At 35.3% G+C, this 23643-nt stretch overlaps 1 protein-coding gene across 7 annotated transcripts in view; it reads left to right on the top strand.

The window, feature by feature from the left end:
- Sap47 (Synapse-associated protein 47kD) overlaps positions 1-23643 on the top strand; it is a 35179-nt gene that overhangs the window by 9365 nt on the left and 2171 nt on the right. For 5 of the 7 annotated variants that reach the window (XM_089707868.1, XM_089707867.1, XM_089707865.1 and 2 more), the window contains 4 exons: positions 17713-17850; positions 18416-18555; positions 19109-19218; positions 20627-20740. In XM_089707868.1, the coding sequence (XP_089563994.1) occupies positions 17713-17850; positions 18416-18555; positions 19109-19218; positions 20627-20740 (502 nt within the window). Of the gene's footprint in view, positions 1-17712; positions 17851-18415; positions 18556-19108; positions 19219-20626; positions 20741-21174; positions 23514-23643 lie in introns of those variants that run through there. The other 2 variants (XM_089707869.1, XM_089707870.1) reach the window with 2 other exon arrangements.

Here is a 23643-nt window from a genome sequence, read left to right as displayed (position 1 = left end):
TGAGTGACACAAATTTCAACCTTATCTCTATGTGTTGCGTTTCAAATTTATATCTATCGAAAACTAACGCCCTCTGTTGTGGAGTAGCTGAATGTTTTCGAATTTGGAATTTCTGTGCACTGAGAAACAAAACAGCTAATATACCTAGGGATGTTATACTAAAATAAACCGTAACATGGCGCGTTAGGGTACATATTGAAATGCTGAATTTATAACCTAAGTCAGTTTTTACTCAAATTAAGATGTCCAATCAAAGGCATAGTTTACTTGTAGTGTACTGTATAACTATCGGTTTAAATGTGTGGGTTTGGCGACACTGGTTTTCATACTAATTATGACATTATAGCACTTCTATATGTTTTTACTGTTCTGTGGGTAATACGTTCCTTGACAAATCTTACAATTTACATACTAAAATTGAAAGACAAGAAAATTTATATATTATACATATTCATAATTTTTAACTGTATAATCGAAAAAAATACAAAACGAGAAATCCTGAAAAGATAGAAACATACCTGTATTCATTATTTATAATTGTATAATCAGAAAATATAAAGCGAATTCCCGAAAAGAAACACCATTTACTCACGGGTAGCAGTGAACAAATAGCCGGGAACGTCGCATAGCTCCCCAATTAGTCGCGAAGTCGTCCGATAACTTTGATTAAGGAGCGTGGACGATAACTTGGAACGAGTTTCCAACTCACCCCAAGGGATTGTGTATTTTCGTTCAGTAATATAAATTTGGATTCCTTTGATTACGTTTACGGCTCTGGAAGATGTTTTGGTCGCGTACTTATGTCATGTTTGAGGTGTTATAAGTCCTTGTGGGCTATGGCGATTTTGAGATATATTTTTTGTCTCAAAAACAGTTGGCTTTATTTTATTTTTTGATACACGTTTTTCTCGCGTTCTTAGAAACAAGTTCTTTCATAATGTAATTTGCAATGTTTAGATTGAAATAAAGGACACAACAGATAACCTAAATTCGTTTTCGGAAAATCACATTTTATCAAGGTAAAATATGAACACGCAGATACTCCAGTAGTGGAGATCCGAACCACATCCTTTAGCAGAATAATTAAGGTCGCTAAGCAACCACTGAACCGTCTAATGATTATCTATATAAGAATCGTTCTTTTAAAATCACTTTTCTTAAGATTTCATCAAATCTCAACATTTACTTGTATATGACGTTATTGTACAATTTTCCTGAAGTATTGAAATGCAGGGAAAGCAGCTTTAGTTATTTGCAGCTAAGTTCTGGCAAATCGCCAGCTCTGAACAGATCGAAACGGGGTGGATTTGATTGGATTCTATTGAAAAATTGTGAAAGTTTATAAAGATTTTATTTCTTTCATTATCACTTTAAATGTTACACAGATTTATCTGCATTCAAAGGGAAGACTGAACGAATTTAAAATTGTATTGAAACTAATAAGTTTCTAGAGAGGGGCAAGTTTTTTCGTTTGAAGAGCGTTATTATTAGTCTAAAAGAAGTGTACTTCGCATTTATTTATTCTGTTTATTCTCGAACATTATTTTAAAAATAAATGCATTTAGATTCCAGTTTTCCTATATGCTGAACAATTGTAGAAATTTCCATTACTTTGCACTACCGAATTACGTAAAATTTCTCGAAAATTCCATCCGAGCGCAGGCTCCCAATAACTTCGTGATCAGATTTATTCCCGCAAATGTAAAATGGATTTCTAACCTATATTCTCGAAGCGAAACGAGAACTACCCGCTTCCGGCGCAAACTCGATTGGCGTCCTTTCAGCAAAGTTAATCTAGTACTTGACTTGATTGCATCTCTGTATTGAGTCATGAGTGGAGCCAGTAATTTTAACTTTGAAAGTGCCATTCTGTATTGTCTGCTCGTCCGTCTCTGTCGCACGTTATCGCCAAATCGATTTTTAAGGTCTCTCCTATCTCCTAGTCAGGTCTATTCACAGCTATGTATTATGGGTTGGGCTTTTCGCATATGTATCGTAAGTAAATTTGGAATAAATAAGCAGGTTTTTCAAAGAAATATTTGAACAGTTATTCAAGGAATTACGGAAACTGGAAGTCCTTAGAATAATAATACATTTTTATGCATGTATGCTTACGTGTATCAGGACCTGTCAGAAAATGAACACATACATAACCAAAAGAAGCCACCACAAAGGATAAAGGGAGTGTCCCAGCAGTGGGAACGTTTATGGACAGATGATGAGATTTTTACGTGAAAGAGTAACAAACATCCATACATCCATACAAACTTTCGCCTTTATAATATACATATATTAGATATTAGATAGATAAACATAGAAAATAAGCCTATATTTAGCCCAGCATGACGCATTAACAAGTCAAGTTCGACGCAATAAAAATAACACACAGCAGTTTATTTTCGCAATAAAAACTACCCTCAGCAGTTCCACATTAAGCTTTTCACCGCGGCTAATTCCGCAGATTGAAAGATAAGTCCCGTCGGATGTGGGTCGTAATATCAAAAAGGGGAAAAAGAAGTTTTCAATTAATATGCTGCAGGTCTTTCCGGCTATTGGTTCGCATTGACCCAATTTTGTGTCCCTGCTGACCTTTCAGAGTTAAATTTATGCTTTCGTTGTCATTCCGTTACATTTTTAGATGATTTTTTTGTAAATGTGGATTGTGGAACTGATCTTTCTAGACGCGTTGTGGTTGTTTGATTAATTTAGTAACAAACATTATAAGACAAGATTACGAACGAGCTTAATCACGATGCTTTAAAGAAATTTCTACAAATCTAGAAGTCAGAAATTAATGTTATTACAGATTTAATTACCTTTCGTAGACATATCATAAAGTCGGTAGGAATGAAAGTGTACATGCTGTAACAGCTTTCTTTGTTTTCCCGTAAATCTCCAAATCTATTTCAACTGTTAGCAAAATCCATATGCCAAACCAGATAGATAATATAGTTTGGTATAGTGCTTACCGACAGGTAACTCGATTACTCCCTTGCCTCAAGTTGATATACGAGAAGTATAGCATATTATTGAAATTGTATCAGAGACTAGTCTATACATTAATATTAAATAACCCTACCAGATATAAGCTACAAAATAATATGATTACAAAGAAATTCTCTTACATTTTCGTAGCTTTTGTTCGAAGTTTGCAAAAGAATAAATGGATTGGCAAAGTTATTGGCATGAAAGGTTTCAGTGATTCCTAAGATCCATACTCGCGATATTATTACTAAGTACAAAGGAACTATGTTTATTCAGAACTGCTACAGTATGACTTTGTAATGCGGGCTGAACTTTGACCTTTCGCATCCACTGAGCCGTGTGATGTCGTTTGCGGGATTTTGCTCAGTTGAATTGCTGCAAGACTAGAATTTCGTTTCAATCTACGTACTGGGAAAATTGAAAATTTTCAATTATTGCAGTCATGTAGCAAAATGTGAGGGCTTATTTGATGAAAGATGTTACTGACTTTTTAGCTGTAGATAATGGTAATTCAAAAATAAGCTCTGTGCTGTCTGAAAAAGGTTACAATTAGACTTGGTTCTGTGATCACCTTCGTGCTTTGACCGTAGACCAGTATGTTGTCAGAAAAATGTTTTAAGTACAAATACTTCAAGAATCAGAACTTACAACTACATCTAAAGTTAAATTACTTCTCAGAGAACATGCAACAAGATTTATTAATAGCAAAATATAGGAATATAAATTACGCGGCTACGTCGCACTTTATGGTTTATAGCGTGAGTTATGCTCGCTTGGAATTATTTTGTAGCTGATAACAGTACAGTTACAATTTGTTGAAGCTTGGTGTTTTATTTATAAGTGAAACGAGTTCTATTTATTTTTAATAATAGGTTAATATGTAGATTCCTTTGTGGATTTTTCTACTTTTTCATAACTGATAAAGTTTGGTTCGTATAAAATAGGAAAGATATAAATTTTACATCCGATTATCCGATTACTTATTTATAGATTGATATGAAACCTTTCGATGGTCTGATGGTATTAGTGTTTAAAATCAATAAATTCCGCCTGATCGTTTCATCATTGTGGACTCTTAAATTTATAATTTCCTGTCGTTTGACTTAATTGTATGACAATTTTGGAATTTGCCTTCTAAAACACATATACTTGGATCCCGATGCTTTCCCTGTACTAAATTTCATACAGGAATGATCAGCTGTTTCGGCGAGAAAGAGTAACAAACATCTGAATAATCTTACAGTCATTCGCTTATAATATTAATAGGATAGTAGGATTTAGATACTCTACTCTGATGTTTCTTACGTAAAGAATATTTCTGAATCAAGATCCATCTTCTATATCGAATTACCTTAAATTGCATCGTTCCACTATACTATAACGCATTTGAACAACTCTCTAAGAGTTGGAGATAGGTAGTTTTCCCAAGTTAATACTTCAGACTTACCTCAGCTGTAAGTTGGCCCTTGTGCCGACCTTGCTCCGAGCGGTTATTCGCAACCGGGTTAAGTAGTGGTTCTAATGCGCCGATATATTTTATAATGGGGGCTTTTAAGATTTCGGTATTATGGCCATTCTGCATGAATAAGGTGGTGCGTGGACTGATTTGATATGAGGTATAGTTTGTTTTCGGGGTTGGTAGTAATTTAATTATAAAGTCTTGAATGCTGCACGACAATAGGAACAAACTTATACCTCTAACTTCTACCTATTGCATTAACGTAACGATTTAAAGACTGTTTTTCACCGTTTTTCAAAGCTTAATTTAAAGGATCGCTGGTTCCTTAGTAACAGAAGAACTTTATTTATGGCTTATTTCCGTAATAAGCTGTGGAACCTTCAATCTGATCAACATTGAAGCACTACCCATTACTATTTGATCTCTACTCCAATCTTCCTACAAAAGAGTACTTAAGAAGTAATATCCGATATAACCTTTTATCCTTTTATACTTGAAACTTGTTTCGTCTTTCAAATGCCATTCGTAAAACAAATGTCCTCTCCGCCCTGAATACTAACTTGAATGTCCTGTAATTAGTCTTCTAATTGTCTGCGGAGTTGTCTTTATTTTACTTTTCTTTGTCTTGTTGAGATTACAAGTGGAACATAGTCTTGTATATAGACTTATAGATAAGATTATAGAAGTGAAACTTCTTTAGGCGCGTTGAGAGTAAAATTTTCAGGTCGTGTCATAACATTACCGTCACGTCATGGAGTAAAGTCATGATTCTGCCAAGGAAGTTTCACTTCTGACACGTGTGCTCGGAACACACGCTCTTTTTTATTTTATTCATATGTGTGTACGATCAAATTTAAATGGTGGAAGATTTTAGCAAAAAGGTAATTTGGAAGTCAAGTTGAACATTTAGCAACGTTGCAATGGTATTTTAGACTGATCGAATCCAAGATAGGATGTTTATTGCCCATCCAACATACTTAATGGCTCTTTTTTATCTCACATATTTTTACGCAGTGGATCGTCTTCTCGACCGCATTTCTTTCGAGTTATCTCCACGTACCACGATTATACAATATATTCGCATTACGTTTTCTTCGTAAGCTAAATGTGTGTTATCGCTGAAAGAATCATTAAATAAAGATGTTGCTAATTTATTAATGGAACATAAGTCCATACTTTTACTTCATCGTCATCATCATCATCAGCCTTCATTTGTCCACTGCTGGACAGGCCATACTTTAACTTACTACTATTGAAATTAACGAAATACAATGGCGTACAAAAATAGAATAATACGTAGAATGTAAGTATTGTTTAGACCTAGAACAAAATTGGATGAAACAGTGATAGTAAAAGGATGAAATGGACGACACGGGACTCGTATTCCCCATCTTAGATCTAGACTACGCCCATCTAGAAATATTACACAATAAAATGTGTGACGACGCAGATGTTAGTACGTCATTCTTGATATAAAAATAAACTGAATATAATATAGAGAAATAAGAAAGGTTTTGGGAACGTCGAAAATATTGTTGCTAATTATGATACAGAAAGAAGAGAGGCGTAAAAATTAACAATCAAAATATAAGGTTCTCTAAAAAAATATCCACAATCTGTCTAAATTACTCTCTTCTTATTGCCCAGAATCCAATATTGAATCGGAATCAATTTTGCCACTAAATGTATTACCACTAAGTAATACATTTACGAGCGCTGCGCTCTGAGAGCCCTCCTGTCGAGAGGAGCTTCTAGTAATGCGCTGATTACACCTAACGAGTACAGTGGCGAGTCAGTAATATACGCTCTCGGCCGAGACAGTTGCCGAACCGAGTGGGTGTTTACACGTATTTCACTAGTGGCGAGTCAGTTCAGTTTTGATCACGACGCGGACGTCTGCAATGGATCGAAAAAAAAAGAATTTAAACGGGTTTTAAATCGGCTGTTACCAGATATTATTAACGAATTGTGGGATTTATTAGAAATAATAAATAAAAATACATAATAATTCTTTGAAAAAATACAATGACGAAACGAACGAGTGGCGAGTGGCCGAGTGACGCGACGAGTGCGTGTTTATACCTGCCGAGCGGGATAGCGAGTGGGTACTCGGCCGAGTAAACAAATTGGGATTCTAGTGACTGTCTCGCCGCTCTTCTCGGCCGAGTACTCGGCCGAGTACTCGGCCGAGCACTCGTTGAAGTGTTTATACCAACCGAGCACTCGGCCGAGGACACTGACTCGCCACTGTACTCGTTAGGTGTAATCGCCGCAAAAAATCGATTACCACATTCGCGTATTAATTTAATCTGAAGTAGAGAAGATAATTAAATTCTAGGTTTTAAATCTAATGTAACCGAATGGAATGAAGGTGTTTCTGCACAGGACAGGATATTTGAGAATGAATTTTATGAAAAGAAGAAAATGTTTAGCCACAGAGAATGTAATAGGTTGTTAATACGTTTATAAGATTGGTTGACCGAATAATTTGGAAAATTAATTTTTATTTTAAGGACCTTATGTAGGTAACCATTTGAAACTGCTTTCTGGAGGTGCTGGACAATCAACGGATATATTTAGAAACAACATTTTCGGAAACCTAGGATCTGACTCGCCAAGAAATCAATCGAAACCAGGCTCGACGGGGTTATGTGGACCTACAAAAAGTCGGAGCTAAGGAAGGCAAATAGGCCTAGATTATTTATTTTTTTTATTCCAATATAATGTCCAGTTGAAAAAACTAAAATTATTCTAATCAATAATTGTCCCCAGCGTTTAGGATAATGCGTAGAATGAAGTGTCCTTCCAAAACAAAGGCGTAAAAGGCAGAAACGTTGAATTATTTACACAGAAACGTATTTAAAAACTTAATATAAACACGCTCGGACATGGCACGCAAGTAATTTCACCGTGCCTACGTCAATTTATCATCCTGGAAAATTATATTTTACGTGTAATGCCCCCGGGACGTTCAGGGAAAAATACTTTGTACTTTATATTGGACATGGCAGATTTATCTATATTCTGTATGATGCAATATTAATGATGTATCATGATTGGAAGTAGCCTGAATAGAACATACCGATATGTTTTCGATCAGCCTTAAAGTTTACCTTTATTATATTGTCACAGTATATATTTTTAAAAGCCGAGAAACCTTTATTGAGATAGGTAATAGAGAAAATACTGGAAATATTTTCATAGGTTGAATCAAACATAAATAATAGAATAGGTATTCGTAAACGTTTCATATAACGCCATCTAGTTGCAAACAGCGCAATCGTCAAGGTCACAGCTACCAGAGATAGCTTATATATAAAAATTTCAATAGCCAAGCCTCCTAAGTCCTACTAACAATGTATTGGAATCTATAGCTTTGCATAGAACTGTCCTGATTAACCCACCATCTGCCATCTTTGTGATACGGCACTATACCGTTACAGGGCTTTTAGCGTTGCTCAAACAGATACAGGCATCGCTTATTCATGAGAGGGTCGTGTAAATATTGCTCCAAATCCGCTATTCAAGATAAAGGATTTAGCAAATAATGGAGAAGAGTTTAAGACGTGAATGGATAGGGTTGTGTCGAGATGACACTGCGTCTTTGTGAAGCATTTTCTGTGTTTGTGATTGAATATTCAACAGGTCTTTTGTACTTCTATTAAATCATCACAACACATTGAGTATATAATTCTGAACTGTACTAGAGATAGGGTGGTTTTGGTAGACGTTGGAATAAGAAGGTCTTAATTCGAATTATAGATCAGATATAAAAGAAAATCATAAATAACTTTAACACCATTTTGTTTGTGTAACACTCCAGAGTGAGCACGTCTACTTCTGTCCTATTGTACTATGAAAATGTAAAGGTTCCTTACTATAATATCCTCTGCTTACTTAACTAAAGATGTACATATTTCTTTAGAAAGATATTTCATTACCAGACCCGTCGAACAGTCTTTTGAAGGTCTACAATACTGATATAGATGAATATTGTATATTGTCCTAGACAGCGTTTTCTTGTACAAAGGGAATATTGAAATACGGTACTATTGTAGAGACGGAATGTAAAACATCCGATAATACGGTAAAATTGGTTTCTTTTATTGCGTGTATTTTATATAGCTGTGTATTACCAAGTTTTATGTTATAAGTAGTCTAATGTTATACTAGAACGAAAGAGCCTAGTCATCTTCAGATCTGGCTTTGATATATTTAGGTGATAATTTGAATTGGTTTTGTAAAATGTACAACTAAATTACTAATTGGATTTAAATATACCTTTGAAATTTAATTCAGTATAAGTACCAATAATTCGAACAGCTAGAAATACTAATTGATCCCAAAGGTGCTTTTATGAAATTCACTTCAATATAGTTGTCGCGTTCCAGTTTGACTTCACACAATATCTTTATCGCGAAATGATTTCAGCCTACCTCGGATATTAACTCCCGACGTTCAGCTCAGCTCGCAAGCATTTGATTTATGATGTGATCATTTATATCCTCGGGTTCATCGGTGCGTAATTGATGAATACGAGATTTAACGTGCCATTTGTGATTATGGACCAAAAGTCGAGAAATTTATTCATTGCGTGATAATGATGTATGGATTTGCCGTCACATGATTACTTACCCTGGATTCATTTTAAATTGTAGGATACTGCGTAAATATGAGAATCGTAATAATGAATTATTTTCAGAAATGCTTTAATGAGATAACGTTTATGTCGAATTGAAATAATTAATCCTCTTTTCATATTATTGAAATACAGAAATTCGTTTTCAATGGATATCTTATATCGCATAACAATACATTATTTATATTCACATGAGAAAATAATGCTATAAATTTAAAGCTCCGTTTAAATCGAAAAGCCAAAATCAATTAGTGCTAAAAGCGACCACAGGGACAGGAATTAATGAATAGAATACGCACACATAGATTTATCCGTGTATTTATACGCAACGATTTGACGAATCCGCGGCGCGCGCTGCCAACGGTTATCGAATTAAAATTAAACCGACGCCTCTGATTGGTCGCCGCTGCGGATGCGCGGGGCGGGGTGGGGTAAGCCCGATCAATACGCGAAGTTACGTAAGTAGACGGCGCCTAAGAGCCTAGCACGCACAAATGTATAGTGCTGGGTGTAAACGACCCGAAATAGCTTTAGTGAATTGTAACCTTTGTTTATAATCTGAGGCTTAAATAGATTGATGGGTTAATACACTGAAATATTTATGGAATTGCTTTGTCATGAATAAGTTCTGAATTTTATTAAGAATTGGATTGAGTAAATATTATTAGTTTGTGTGGCAAAGGAAATAGATTCTCTATCACTATATCTTTTTCGATAGGTAGACTTAACAAAAATATTACCTAACGATAGGAGATATTTTGTTTATTCATGAAATAAATTTCGATAATCTTGATGCGGGTACACTTATTTACCACAATAAATTCTTACGTAAGATCTTTCAGCTTACTCGTGTTGATATTTAAGAGCTATCTGATTACGTTCCCCTCCGGTATTCCATTTCTTATATGCGGTATTAAGCTGCGATCCCACCTGGCATATTTTTCGTGACCTTCTGATTATTTAATATTTCTTGGAAAAGTTCTGAACTAGAGTCTAGAAGTGGGTGATCATATTTCTGTGCCTTAATTGAAGAATGACGTCTTTTTTGGGCATTGCTCTGCTTCTGAACTAAGTAATGATAAAAAACCTAAAATGCTGTATAACATCTCATCATACAGGTGATGTAATACAGCGCATGTCACGCGTGAATATAGTCCCGTGTCGTCTGCTGATTATAAATACCCGCATTTTCCTATCGATTCTATTTCGTCTACGATTATGTGATCCCCTTCGCCATGAGGCTGGTTGAAATAAAGATGTTAAAAATGGAATAACTCGAGAAGTCAGTCATATGTAGGTGTATGATCCTGGTGTAACCACACCTCTACAAGATGGATGGCGTAATAATTACGAGATTCGTTTTCAGATATTTATTTAGCGGCCCGGCAACAGGGCGTACAATATTAATTTCCCTTATTGCTATTTCATTACGCTCCAACGGTTTCTCTGGAATTAAAAGGGAAAAAATATCTTCTACCTCAGTTTTTACGTTACGTTTGTTATCTATGCTTGAATGATTCTTAACTTAGAATATATTTTTATAGCGGTTGAACAGCAATTTCACTTAAAGCTACTCAAGATTATTAATCCAGTTTAAAATTGTTTTAAAACCAGAGCCTTTACTCTACATTTCTCCCCTCTCTGTTTGATTAATTTTAACTTTAAGGTAATGTTCTGATTAAAAAGGCAACGTAAAAAATTCTGCCAAGTCAGCATGCTATTTTAACTTTCATTAAGGATGAAGGTACAATTTAGTCTCAGATTTATTAAATTTACGAAGAACCATTCAAAATTGTGGATATAAAAGACTGTTATTAATTAACAACGTGTGCCTTCAACCACGCTCGCTATAAAGTTCAAAACGCAAGCGTCGGGTTAAAAATTCATTGTGTTTTAAATTCGTTTATTCCTCTTTTATAGCGAGCCCTCATCACTTAAACATCTCTTGGTCGAGTTCCACTTTTGCAATTGTACGGTATTTCACAGTTATGAAAGGTACTTTGTCCGACCACTTTGTAGGGAAATTTATCTTCAATCTAATATTCAGGAGGGAATCGTTATGTGTCCCCAATTAGTGGAATAGTGTCGGTCGTCATTGTTCGCTCACAAAATTGAAATCAACTGTTTCTGTGTGTATCTGTTGATTAGATCTGACCTTTTGGTTTCGCAAATAGAGCGTGAATAACATGATTGTGACTACCAACTCGGTCGACATTGTCAATATGTGGAAATTTAATAATTAGGGATCAAACAAAACCTTTTATTGACTTTTAGCGTTTTATGGGTGGAGGTAATAGTTATTCTATTACCTCCACCCCACCAGTTAGACATCGGACCACCAGTTAGACATTGGACCATCGCAACAAAATCATCATCCCGAAACTAGATGCGCTCATATTATTTAAGAAAAGTCTATTGGTCTCTTATTACGTGTCATAAATTATAGTTTTACTCACACTTGAATTATCGTCGTAATCAGATAAGTTATAAGGTTTTATTTGACTTACCCTCACTTATAATTTAGCACCATATAGTAAATTTGAGAAGAAGCAGGGTTGTAAATCGTAATAAAGTATATTTTGGGCCCTTTGTGTAATATTTTGAGCGCCTACGCCTTCAACGGAGTTAATCCCGTTTATATTTTTATTTATTGTAGCAAACTTGTTATTTTCTTTATGAAAATATTAGCGCGTATATTTGCCGTTGGATTTTCCTAAACGGTTATTTTATTCATCAGTATTGGAATGATTTATGGATAACACTAGATTGTTTATTTTTGTTTCTTGATTGTTGATTTTGGAAACGATACGTGGTGTATTTTTGTTGCAAAATGACTCTTCTGTATTGCAAGTTTGATTATGGTGTCGGTATTTTATCTAAATACCTCGGTATCCTATCATTCAATAGCCTCAACGAGTTATTTTGGACGTGGAGCAAGAAGTGGCTATATGTATATTGTTTTTATCTATCTATACCGTATTTTTCATATACATGCGCAGTTACCCTAGATAAAATAGAAAATTCATATTTATACATCTATTCAACGAATAGACATATCCATTTCTCACATCAAAGGAATTCATTTCTATTACACATTACTTTCAATAAAGCTGATGTCTGAAGGATCGACGTGACGTAAATTGCGTTTTGTTTGCAAACTGGAAAATACACTGGCATTAGAATATACTGTGACAGTGATATGAGAGTGTTGTTAGTTACTGCGTTATCTCTTTTATAGCAGAATGTTCTATAGTTTGTGGTTATCTGTTCTATTTTATGTCTATGGTCATCTTTTATACGTTTCCGTAACCGTTACTGTTTTACGTTCGTTATCAGTATCAATATAAATTCTACTCTTTTATCTGAAAGTCTTCTCTCAAGTAGGATTTTACTTTTTCTTCCGCAAATATCATTTCCACGAAGTGAATGATCCTATTTCTAAAGGGCCATTTTCCTGCAATATAATGCAGTCATGTCGCTTTGAATAAATCCTAACAAAGGTATCAGGTTGCAATACACTATATTGATTTCAGATTCTAGAGAAATACTCGACTTGAGTGTTGTATCGTTAGGCTAACGATGTTTATTCTTAGCTGAGAGTGCCTTTATGCAGGATCCACAGACGCGGACGGCATGATGCTTTTGTTTTCCATTCAAGTTAAGGTTAAAAGGGGCTTTGCAGTGAATCGTTTTTTCTTCAGGTTTAAGTAGTTGTGCTCTTTGTTCTCTTGTTGACTGATTTCTTTCAATAAACAGCACTTTTTTAAAAATTTCATGAATACATTGAATCAACACAATTTTTAAATTCTTATATTTCACACTGATATGGTTTTCGGAGAAATAAGAAGAAACTAAAATACATTAAAATTTTGTCCAAATTTTTCCAAGTCTTTTTCATCCTTACCTTTTTCAACCTTAGCTTTGTACCTGAAATCTGTACAGAAAATTGCAATATTAATTACAAAAGAAAATCAATATCCACATCGTATAATAATTTAATACGCAAGCTTCAGTTCATAGAACGCGACAAAGCCGCAGCAAATACGATTATTGGATTTTGTTTGCGGGCTCGAAATCTGATGCGTCAATATGCATCGTAATTCGTATCCGCTAATGCTGAGGCTTAATGCTTATTGCGTTTCAGTTGGAGTGTTTATCTGTCAGATGTGAATCTATCCATCATTAATTCAAAACTTCAAAAAATGTAAAATAATTGTGAAGTGAAACTTCTTTATGCGCGTTGAGAGTAATATTTCAAGTTCGCGTCATGAATATACCGTCACGTCATGGAGTAAGGCGACGATTTTGGTATCTTTTGAATCTTGCCTCGTTATTGTATTCTCTTTGTTCTTGCCAAAAAAGTTTCACTTCTGACACGTGTGCTCACATACGCTCTTTTTTGTTAATACGTGGGTGACCTCCCTAATTCTTCTTCTCTAAAACAAGCCTTCATCAGACTGTTGTACAGCTGATTCCTTTTCAAAACAATTGAACATCCAAGATAAACTTATACAAAATGTGTACGTTTTGCATAATGGACGAGACATAAAGGACGTAGATTCATCGTTGCTCTCTTTTCCTCTAAATTATACGATCCATAAAAGCTAGCAACACATCTGCATCTTATTGACTTGTTAATGCGTTTGGATGGGGTGTGACGCTCACGTTGCTTACGCTATCAAGTCTATTCTTTCCGCCCTATCAAGCATAAGGGTGCATTTCCACTAGAGATGTGCGAGGATGTGATAAAGAACCAATAGTATTGCTTCCACCAGAGCTGTGCTGACAGATCATAAAGGTAAATAAAGCGACAGGATTGGTCCTTTAAAAACACATCCTCGCTCATCTCTGTTGGAAAAGTAACATAAAATGCGTTGTTACAAGTCACTAGTTCCCCTTTTATGAGCCTACGGGAGGTTTCATTGCGCGTTAAGGTTTTATTGTTAACGCAGACGTGGCCAGTCATAACACAGTCTTTACGATTTCTACTTGTGTGCCAGTTTATATTTTTTATCGTTATGAAATGCTGGCTTGTCTACGAATCTGAGGGTATGGTGAACTTTTTAATAAAATGGTTGCCGGGAAAAGGAAAGATCAGGATCTATGGTAGGTACTGGAAATTTTTGCTTATTAAAAATTTAAGAAGAAAGATTCCTACCTTTAACGTCGGAATTAATAAACGCCCTGAAAAAGTCCCACGAAGATTGCAGATGTTAATTAAAACTTGGAATTTTCTCAAAAAATGCCACATCGCGCAATGCAAAGAAAGGATTTGCGCCTCGTTAATTTGATTCGGTCACGGCTTTAATCTCGTTTAAGTTTATTCGAAAAGTCGGATATTTTCAGCTGTGAAGTGTTGCATAATGAATAAATCTGTTTACCAATAGGTACTTTGCCTTTTGTTTTTACTAACAAAAATCTCAATAATCCAGATTTATGGTAATCCAATAAATATGATTAAAATAATGAAATGGTTCCACACTCACATGTACTGTAAATCAAAAAAACAATGGTGATGGATGGATACCGAATATTGCTTTAATAATTCAAACGTATACAGGTTACATTTTTTTAAATCCGTCCACAAAAATATTTTTCTTTTACCAAAATTTAAAACTACGAGACAAAGTAGTTACCATTTTTAAACTAAATAAAACAATGCAATAGAGGAAACTTGAGAAAGCAAAAAAAGAACATAACTAAATCTCAGCTACAAGCGTGTTAAAAATAAACACAATAAAAGAGGTTGTTTTCAGTAAACGCGATAATATAAAGGAGAAATGCGAAATAAAGCCGGAAAGCGTCGAGAGCCGGCACGTGGACGATGCAGGAGCATTGCATTTAATGGCCGCTGCGAATTGGAGTAGTTAAAAGGACCTGGCATAATGGGTTTGTTACGTAAAGGGGAAGTAGACGTGTCATAAAAGAAGAGGGATTGATTGTAACTAGATATTATGTTAGTGTGAGCCCAGTACGAATAGATAACGTATTTTCTGAAGGAGTAAATGTGGGGCATCCAGAAGTTTTGAAATGATATTGTTATTCAGACAGTTGGACTACAACCGCAAAACGTTTTAAAGTTTAAAAAAAAATGCTTAAAATATTTTATTTAAATGACTAGATGGTTTTTCCACTAATGAATAGGTGTTTATGTGATACGACTTACATAGCAAAGAATCGGAAATCATAAAAACAGTTGGCATATTCAAGATTAAGACTACCTACGCAGAAATCAGAAATGGAGTTGAGAAAACATGTATTATGTTTTCTCGGTCGCGAACACTCGACCTGATTTTTCAAGATTTTCAAAGAAGGATGTGAAAATAATCAATGCTCACTTATTGGATAAATTTAGAACACTCCTAAATTATTTGCGTTACTTAAAGTATTAGGGATAATGTGTAAGTGATAACAGCGAGGGACCAATAGGATTATGTCCAAATCAATCATACGACGGATTATACGGGTCGACAGTAAAAGTTTTCGGTTAGATTTAACATACGTTTTGTGTAAATATCATTAGGTTATCAAAATTTAATTTGAGAGGATACTTCATAGTTCTGGTTTAAATAGAATTGACGTAATTTATATCCTTTTATCGTAAAACTAGCTGTGCTCCGCGGTTTTACCCGCAGTGCGCCGGTGCTGTTGGTCTTAGCGTCTTGATATATAGCCTATAAGCCTTCCTCGATAAATGGGCTATCTAACACCGCAGAATTTTTCTAGACGGACCAGTAGTTCCTGAGATTAGCGCGTTCAAACAAACAGCTTTATAATATTAGTATAGATTTATCAATACTTTACGGCACTAACTCCACTTTTCGATTTCGTTTGACTCGTAAAGGGATAGTTTTATTGGCGTGTCCAACAAATTCAGCGCTGATAACCCGTCTGGGGCAATTTATCGAGCCAGGGATAATAAGATTTAGGAGATTAATGCGCGCCCACAGGGCATTGTCCTGTTTAATTGATGTGACTATTACATCTCCCTTTTTGGCCATTTTATTCATCGAAATACGTAAAGGATAAAGGTATATTTTTGTAACAAAGCCTCTTTCTTTAAGGATCTAGTTAATTCGATTTATGGAGATTGCAATCGGAATACTTATAAATATAGATTAGATTCTATAACATTGAAATACATCTTTATAACAAAGAAAAAGTGGTGTACTTCTCATCTTGTTGACCTACCTACATCTACATTCTACAGTAACAAATGCTAAATTTCATAATCGGTAGGTATTACCTTTCTATATCTATAGATATGAGGTACCTTTGTCTTTACCTTTAATCTGTCTTGTCACATTAAGCCCAAACAAAATTTCCAACCCACCTTTTGTGACGACATTATCTTATCAATGTTCGCATAAAATTTATTTACCCAACAATAAAATTCAAATTTAACGATCGCATAATTTAAAGACCCGACATTCTCCGGTGCATTATCATGAAAACAGAGATGTAGCAATATAATATCATTATGAAATATGACCGCGGCATATTCATTAGCCGCCCTCAACAATAACTAATGGCACTGAGCAGAAATAGCTGGGGAAATATTTTCAGGAACATAACGGTGTCCCTTTAAGTGCCTGGAAAGTGTCTTGCTGGGTAATATATTATGCTAACGCAGCATTTTATTTTTGTTGAATATTCTTGAAGTTTTACCACATAGAACAAGGATCCGATCTCGAGATGATTTATCTCACTTTTCGTTGAATATTTACTTTCTACATTATAGAGATTTACTGTTGGATATTTTGATGAGCTTTCTGTCGTGTTATACTCTCGGGTGGTAACTAGGCTAATTCTAGTAATGTTAATGTCAAAATGATCTTAAACAGATTAACCAGGCTACTTTAGACAGTTTAATGTTGTTCCAACCACGCTAAATAATAACGTTAACGTTGTTAATGATGGAAATTTCTCAGACGCGAAACTTGCGCCGTTACGTTTCAACTGCGAAACATTAAATGGTATCGTTTTGTTATCAAGTAACAAGTGAACTGTTTTTGCCGATAATTGCTTTGTCGAAGTTTGTTTGCCGTAATTAGTTGAGTGCGTTAAATGGAAGCTGATTTATAGGTTACGTGTTATTGTGTGGTGCTATGAATGTTCAAAATTAATTTGTAAGCATCAATGGAATGACGTGGGTTTCCTTGTTCTATAGTAAAGATGGTTGTGGTAATGATTGTGGTGTTCAGAACTGATTTGTAGTAGCACATAAGTGACTATGTATAACAATTTAAGAATACCTTGTCATATATAAATTGTCTGCAGATTATCCGCATTACCTTGTTCCAATCGATTAAGGAACTGATCGTAAGGAAACTGACCTGTTTAACGACCATAAAACGATCAGAATGTTTCCAAGTGGGTTAAGAGGCAGATGCATTATGTATACATCTGTTTCACTGATCGATTTATTTAGGGATAAGAAGGTAAGCCTTCTGCGTCCTGCCAGTCGGAGACATTTTTTTTGAACGAGGATGGATGGATTCAATCTGTATTCTTTACAGAGCATCCTCGGAGTCTCCACGCAATTTAAAACTACCACATATTCATTTCTGCGCTTTATCCACATAACCTCGGTTCCAATACTACCATGGCATTAAATATGTCTTTACAGAGCATCCTGGGCGAGTTCAACCGCGAGCAAGATGCCTTCATCAAGGGCCAGGAGAAGGGTGGCGGTGCTGCGGCCGCGCCGTGGATTGGTGCACCCAATGAGGCCTCGCTCAAGGAGGAGTGCCTGTCCCTGTCTACTGTAAGTTGGATAAATATAATCATTGAATTAACAATTTTATAGATGGTGTTCCCTAGCAATTAAGACATTGAGATCCTCAAGGAAAGAGCATATTCGACATGAGGTTGGCTAAGCAACTATAATGATATTATAAGTAAAAAGTTGTAGATAGGTTACCTACACAACATTCGCTCCTTAAAAAACGCATGTCGGCACTTGATGATTGCAAGACTATTGTTTGTATCGTGCGTAAAAACAATCAAAACTAAACTAAACTAAACCACAGCCGCACGACGAAGCAAACGCATGACCAGCGGCCGAAGCGACGTTGCCGCTCCGTTATTGCCTTTCTATTATTATTATTAATCTTTTGTTTTAATATTTATTTAATTTCATAAATATTTCACGCAAGCATTATCTTTTTAGAACTTGCATAAAATAGACATACCGCATTTGTTTAAAAGTTTAAGAAAAATTGAATCAAACATATTGTCAAACGAAATACCCTATTTGAAATAAAGTATTTTTTTCTGTTAAATGTAAATATATGTTGTTGTTTACAATATGTATGTTTGTTGTACCCCAGGACCGGCGGAACTTCGTGCGCGCCCCACCAGCAGGCGTGGAGTTCGACTTCGACTACGACAAGATGTACCCGGTGGCCGTCGCCATCATGGCCGAGGATCCCAACCTCGAGAAGATGCGCTTCGACCTGGTGCCCAAAGTGTGAGTGGTTTTGGCAGCTCTATATAGTTACTGGTTTTAACAGCTCTATATAGTTATAATGGTTTTTGTAGCTCTATATGATTACTAGTTTTAAGAGCTCTGTATAGTTACGTATGATGGATAAAAGGTGTTATCAGCTCCATACAGGTACCAGTGCAGATCATTGGGCAATTAGTATAAGGTGGCTCTTGCCACAAATTTTACTTCTGTCGTCTCCTTGGTTTTCCAGTAAGGAAACAATAGATTTCTACTATTAAAAATTTCAAAACTGGTTCAGTAGTAAAACAGAATTATATCATATTTCTTTTTTATAAATTTTATGTAGCCTATAATAAATATAAAAAAGATGTGTGGCACTCGGGGACTGCCGCGGTAAAGCTATTGCATAGGGTGCCATTAAGCCACACCTCCGCGCCCGTCGGAGTGAGGAGCGTGAGGTTTTTTCGTTACGGAATTTCTCGATTCGGTCCCCGCGCTCAAGGCCCTCGATAGAAGCTATGCAATAGCTTAATAAAAACTGCAATAAAATAATTGTAAAACAACATAATTCCAGTATCACAGAAGAGAACTTCTGGCGGAACTACTTCTACCGCGTGTCGCTCATCTGCCAGGCCAACGAGGCTGACGCTGTCGAGCGCCAGGCCAGCGCTGACGACTCGCAGGGTGAGTGAATGTGCACCTTGTGTGTATGGGAATAAGGTTCAGAATTTATCTAGAGGGACAGGTGATTAGGTGGACCTTATCTATAGGGAATAAGGTCGATATTTGTTCTACTCAATGAGGATGGAGTGGTCTAGCGCCAGGTTAGCGCTGACGATTCGCAGGGTGAGTGAATGTGCACCTTGTGTGTATGGGAATAAGGTTCAGAATTTATCTAGAGGGACAGGTGATTAGGTGGACCTTATCTATAGGGAATAAGGTCGATATTTGTTCTACTCAATGAGGATGGAGTGGTCTAGCGCCAGGTTAGCGCTGACGATTCGCAGGGTGAGTGAATATGCACCTTGTGTGTATGGGAATAAGGTCGATAATTGATCGAGAGGGACAGGGGATTAGGTGGGCCTTATGTATAGGGGATAAGGTCGATATTTGCTCGAATAAACGTAGCTGATGCTGTTGCAGTAGCCCTGATGATTTGCAGGGTGAGTGGGGACCTTATATGTATGGGAATAAGGTTCATAGGATACAGGTGATTTCGTGGACTTCGGTAGTAGTTAGGTTAGGTGTATAGGATGCACCTTATGCAATAGCGATAAGGTCGATATTATCTCGAGCTGCGAGCGAGGCTGATGCTGTCTGATCGGTAAGGTGAGTGGCAATGTACACCTTATGCATATAGGAATAAGTTCTATAATTCATCTAGAGAGACAGATGATTAGGTGGGCCTTATGCACGTGGTTATAAGGTCGATTGTTGCGCTTGTTTGCCAGTCAGTTGACATTGAAACAGACACCGTCGCGCGCGACGAAAGTAATTCCAAGTAAGTATCTTATGTATAGGGAATAAGGTTCTAAATCTGACGAGAAAGTCGAATATACGAGTCATAGCATCGTTTGATTACAGACTACCTTCATAAGTAAGTAGAATAATAATAAAGAGCCCCAGAGAGACTTTCGGCTAAAGAAATCTATAACATAAGAGAGTAAGTCTCTCTCTCTTTCTCTCTCTCTTCAGCCTTTCTCCGTCCACTGTTGGACATAGGCCTTAAACATAGGCCTAGAGAGTAATTATTAAGTATTAATTCGCGTGGTCACACTTTCTATGGCAAATAGAAATTAGGAGGCAAATAGAAATTTGACCATAAATCAATCTATTGAAAAATCTATTGAACTGGTATAAATAAAAATATAACGTAAAATTAAATGAAAATATGCGGACCTCAAAATAACTTATTTTGAGGTCCTTCAAATACTGTGTATATTTTCAGACATACCGATCCATTTTAACATCATTAAATGCTAGATCCGGTGCATTAGAGCTATTATTTTAAGTTTTTTTTGTGTTTACCTTTTTAATTTTGTTTATTTGTTTTATTCATTTGCCCATGTTTTGTTTATTTCACATTATTTAGATAGTAAAACCGCGAGCGAAGGTCTCATAGCTAGCGAAAAGTCATCGCAAGCTTCGATTGATGACGTCAAAAAGAGGATTAAGTCATTGAAAGTCGATAGAGATAATGATGATGGTAAGATTTTTTAATTTTGTTTAAAATATAAAAAAAATCCGAAAAAAAAATAAGTAATATCCAAAAATTGACCGTACATTTGTTGATTATTATAATTGTTCTTTTCTTCAGTTAATTGCAATTTTAATTATTTTATTTTTGTTTATATTGTCTTTTTATTTATGACAAATAGTTATTATTTGAATATGAGTTATTTTGTCTTCTCATTTGTGTTGTTTCCGACGCTCTACTTCATTCATTGAATATACTTAGATCTAGAAAGTCGTACAATCCAATCAATCATAACCAACTTTGAGAAATGTGTGATTTTCATACGCTTTTATCGCATGCTCTTTACATTTTCACATGCAATAATCCCCACTAATCTATACATGTATAATTTTTTTACAAAAAATGACAAAAAATATTTTTTTCTTTACATTTTCGGAATGCAGCTTAAACGAGACACGGACATCATGGAGTATTTAAAAATCACTGTTATTTGTAACAACTAGGTAGCTTCACTATACTGTCCCTTCACTACGCTCATATAATATAATAATATTATTTAAGACGTAGTTTTTTATGTTCTGTGGCAGTTTTAGCATTAAAATGGATGGTATATGAAGCTCCCCATAACGTGAACTTGTAAAGCCAACTCTTTGCTATTACCGACGTTTCTCTCTTGTGAAAATGTTTTTTCCAATTGGTATAATAACGCTAAAACTATGTAATTTGTTTTTAAAGAGAATTATTAGTGTATTTGTTGAAATACTAAATATGATTTTATGACTTGTTTTCGACTCAATAAAATGATAATATTTTACGTTACATAGATCTATCGCTACAGTATATTTGGCGTTATTATATTGAAATCTATCACTGTTGATCTCACATTATTTTTTGAGCGTTATTTACTATATATAAAATAATATATAATGGCTGTTCGCAAACCATTGTTCCGTTTACGAATCCAAAGTTTATATCACTGCAGCGTCATATCTTCATACTTGTTGTTATATAGTATTGTGTGTCGTTTATAAGATTGGTGTTAATAATATATGACAATATAGCTTCATGTCATTTATATGAATGTATATAAATAGATTCATATAAATTCCCTCAGTAAATGTTTCAAATTTGAATAGCTTTGATCACAGGCTTGTCTATGAATCGTTCATACTACGTCACAAAAGTTGACTCTTAGCGAAATGTTGAATTTGGAGTAGATTTATTTGTCTCTATTGAGGTCAAGTCACAATGTCTATTTCAAATAATCTCGATGGATATTATATAAACTGAATGTTATATATGTGTATAAGTATATGAGTATAGATTCACGTCACTTCTTAGTGTTTTAATGTAACTGTCTCGTGGTTTGAACATTGCTACCTTTTACGTTTATTTTCAACTCGCTTCTCGTCAATATTACAGCTTGATTTTATCCCGCATTTGTATAATTTGACACGCTTTCATGTTTCTCAAAGTTGGTTTCGATCTATAACCGAATGAACGCGTAGCAATGTTGAAACTTTTACATTACGTGTTGTCAGATTTATATATTTAATGTTTCTAATGAATATTGCAAGTGAAACAGCAGTTGAGGTTTTATAATCACCACACACTGAACTAGAGAACAAGGTTTGATGTGGTTTTTGCGTTGTGACGTGGCAATATAGGACTTTAAACTAATTAAAGTCTAGAGAATTTGTTACAATAATGTTTGTATAGATGAAAGGGGGGGGGGGGGGCTAATTGCTTGAATATGGGTATGCCAGTAAAAGACGGACAGTATTATTTTCTATAATTCCTAATGATTCCTGAATCATTCCATGGTTACTAAAGGAGAAATTGAAGACTTTTCACGCTCGTACATGAAAATATTTGGCCCGCATTTTGCCACGTTAAAACGTACGAACCGCACACAAATATTTGTCTCGTCTCTGAAATATCTGATATAGCCGCGACATATCACTTATGGGTGACAGTCAATTAAATATTATTCACACTTACTGCCGTTCTTAGGTTTTAACCGCTGACAACACATTCCCTTCGGCTACATAATGCTCGATACACACGTAACTAACTTGACACATGCATGAAACATCATGCTTACCGTGGAGTGTCCCTTAAACACATAACCGAAAGAGTAGAATAAATTCGATTGCTCTGAAAGAGAGACGCGGGTTTCAATCCCGCCTCATCGAATATTTCAATTATTTAAAAATGTATATCATGCGAACCAGCTCAAATAACATACTTGCGAGAACCAGAAGGTTTGCGAAAGCATCGGTCTTGCAAGCTTGTCAAGCATATTGTAGCGTGTGTACCGACACTTATTCGAGCCATGTACTTAATCCAATGTTTATAATGTTGCGTAGAATTAGCTGATGGTCAAGACATCGACAGGTGATATCGTACAGGCCTAGTTACCTTTTAGTAGATATTTTCCGTCGCTAATCTATAAAATTCCCTTTCTCACTTGCTGACAATATTACATGATTTATTTCTTTTATTTAACAACGCTCTCGTAAATTTTCGACGTCCCCTATCAGTATTATGATTAACTTTAGTTTAATATTATTGTCTTTTTGTACTGTTTCCATGTAAAACCTAGCGTCAGTATAGATGTTACTTCTAATGTCAATACTTGAAAAATGTTTAGTGAAATTATAATATTATAGTTATTAACGGCATTTATAGTTAGTTATTATGAATTGAAATAATTATATTATTCTAAAATAATTGGTGTTGTCATTTTATACATAACCTTTAAGTTAGATAAAATTCTAAAGATAAATTTAAAATTAGATTTAACAAACAACGACGACGTCGAAGAAGACAAAATAGCTCATAAAAGGTATATTGATGTTTATTTCAAATTTAAATCAATTGAGTAGCCAATTTTTTCAAATTCCTCAATT

This window comes from Colias philodice, chromosome 20 (assembly GCF_061535455.1).
Source record: "Colias philodice isolate Cphi_HAF_F1 chromosome 20, ilColPhil1 Martin Lab GWU primary, whole genome shotgun sequence".
Classification (NCBI taxonomy): Eukaryota; Metazoa; Arthropoda; class Insecta; order Lepidoptera; family Pieridae; genus Colias; species Colias philodice.
The sequence above is the reverse complement of the archived record's forward strand: the minus strand, read 5'-3'. Positions and strand labels throughout refer to the sequence as shown.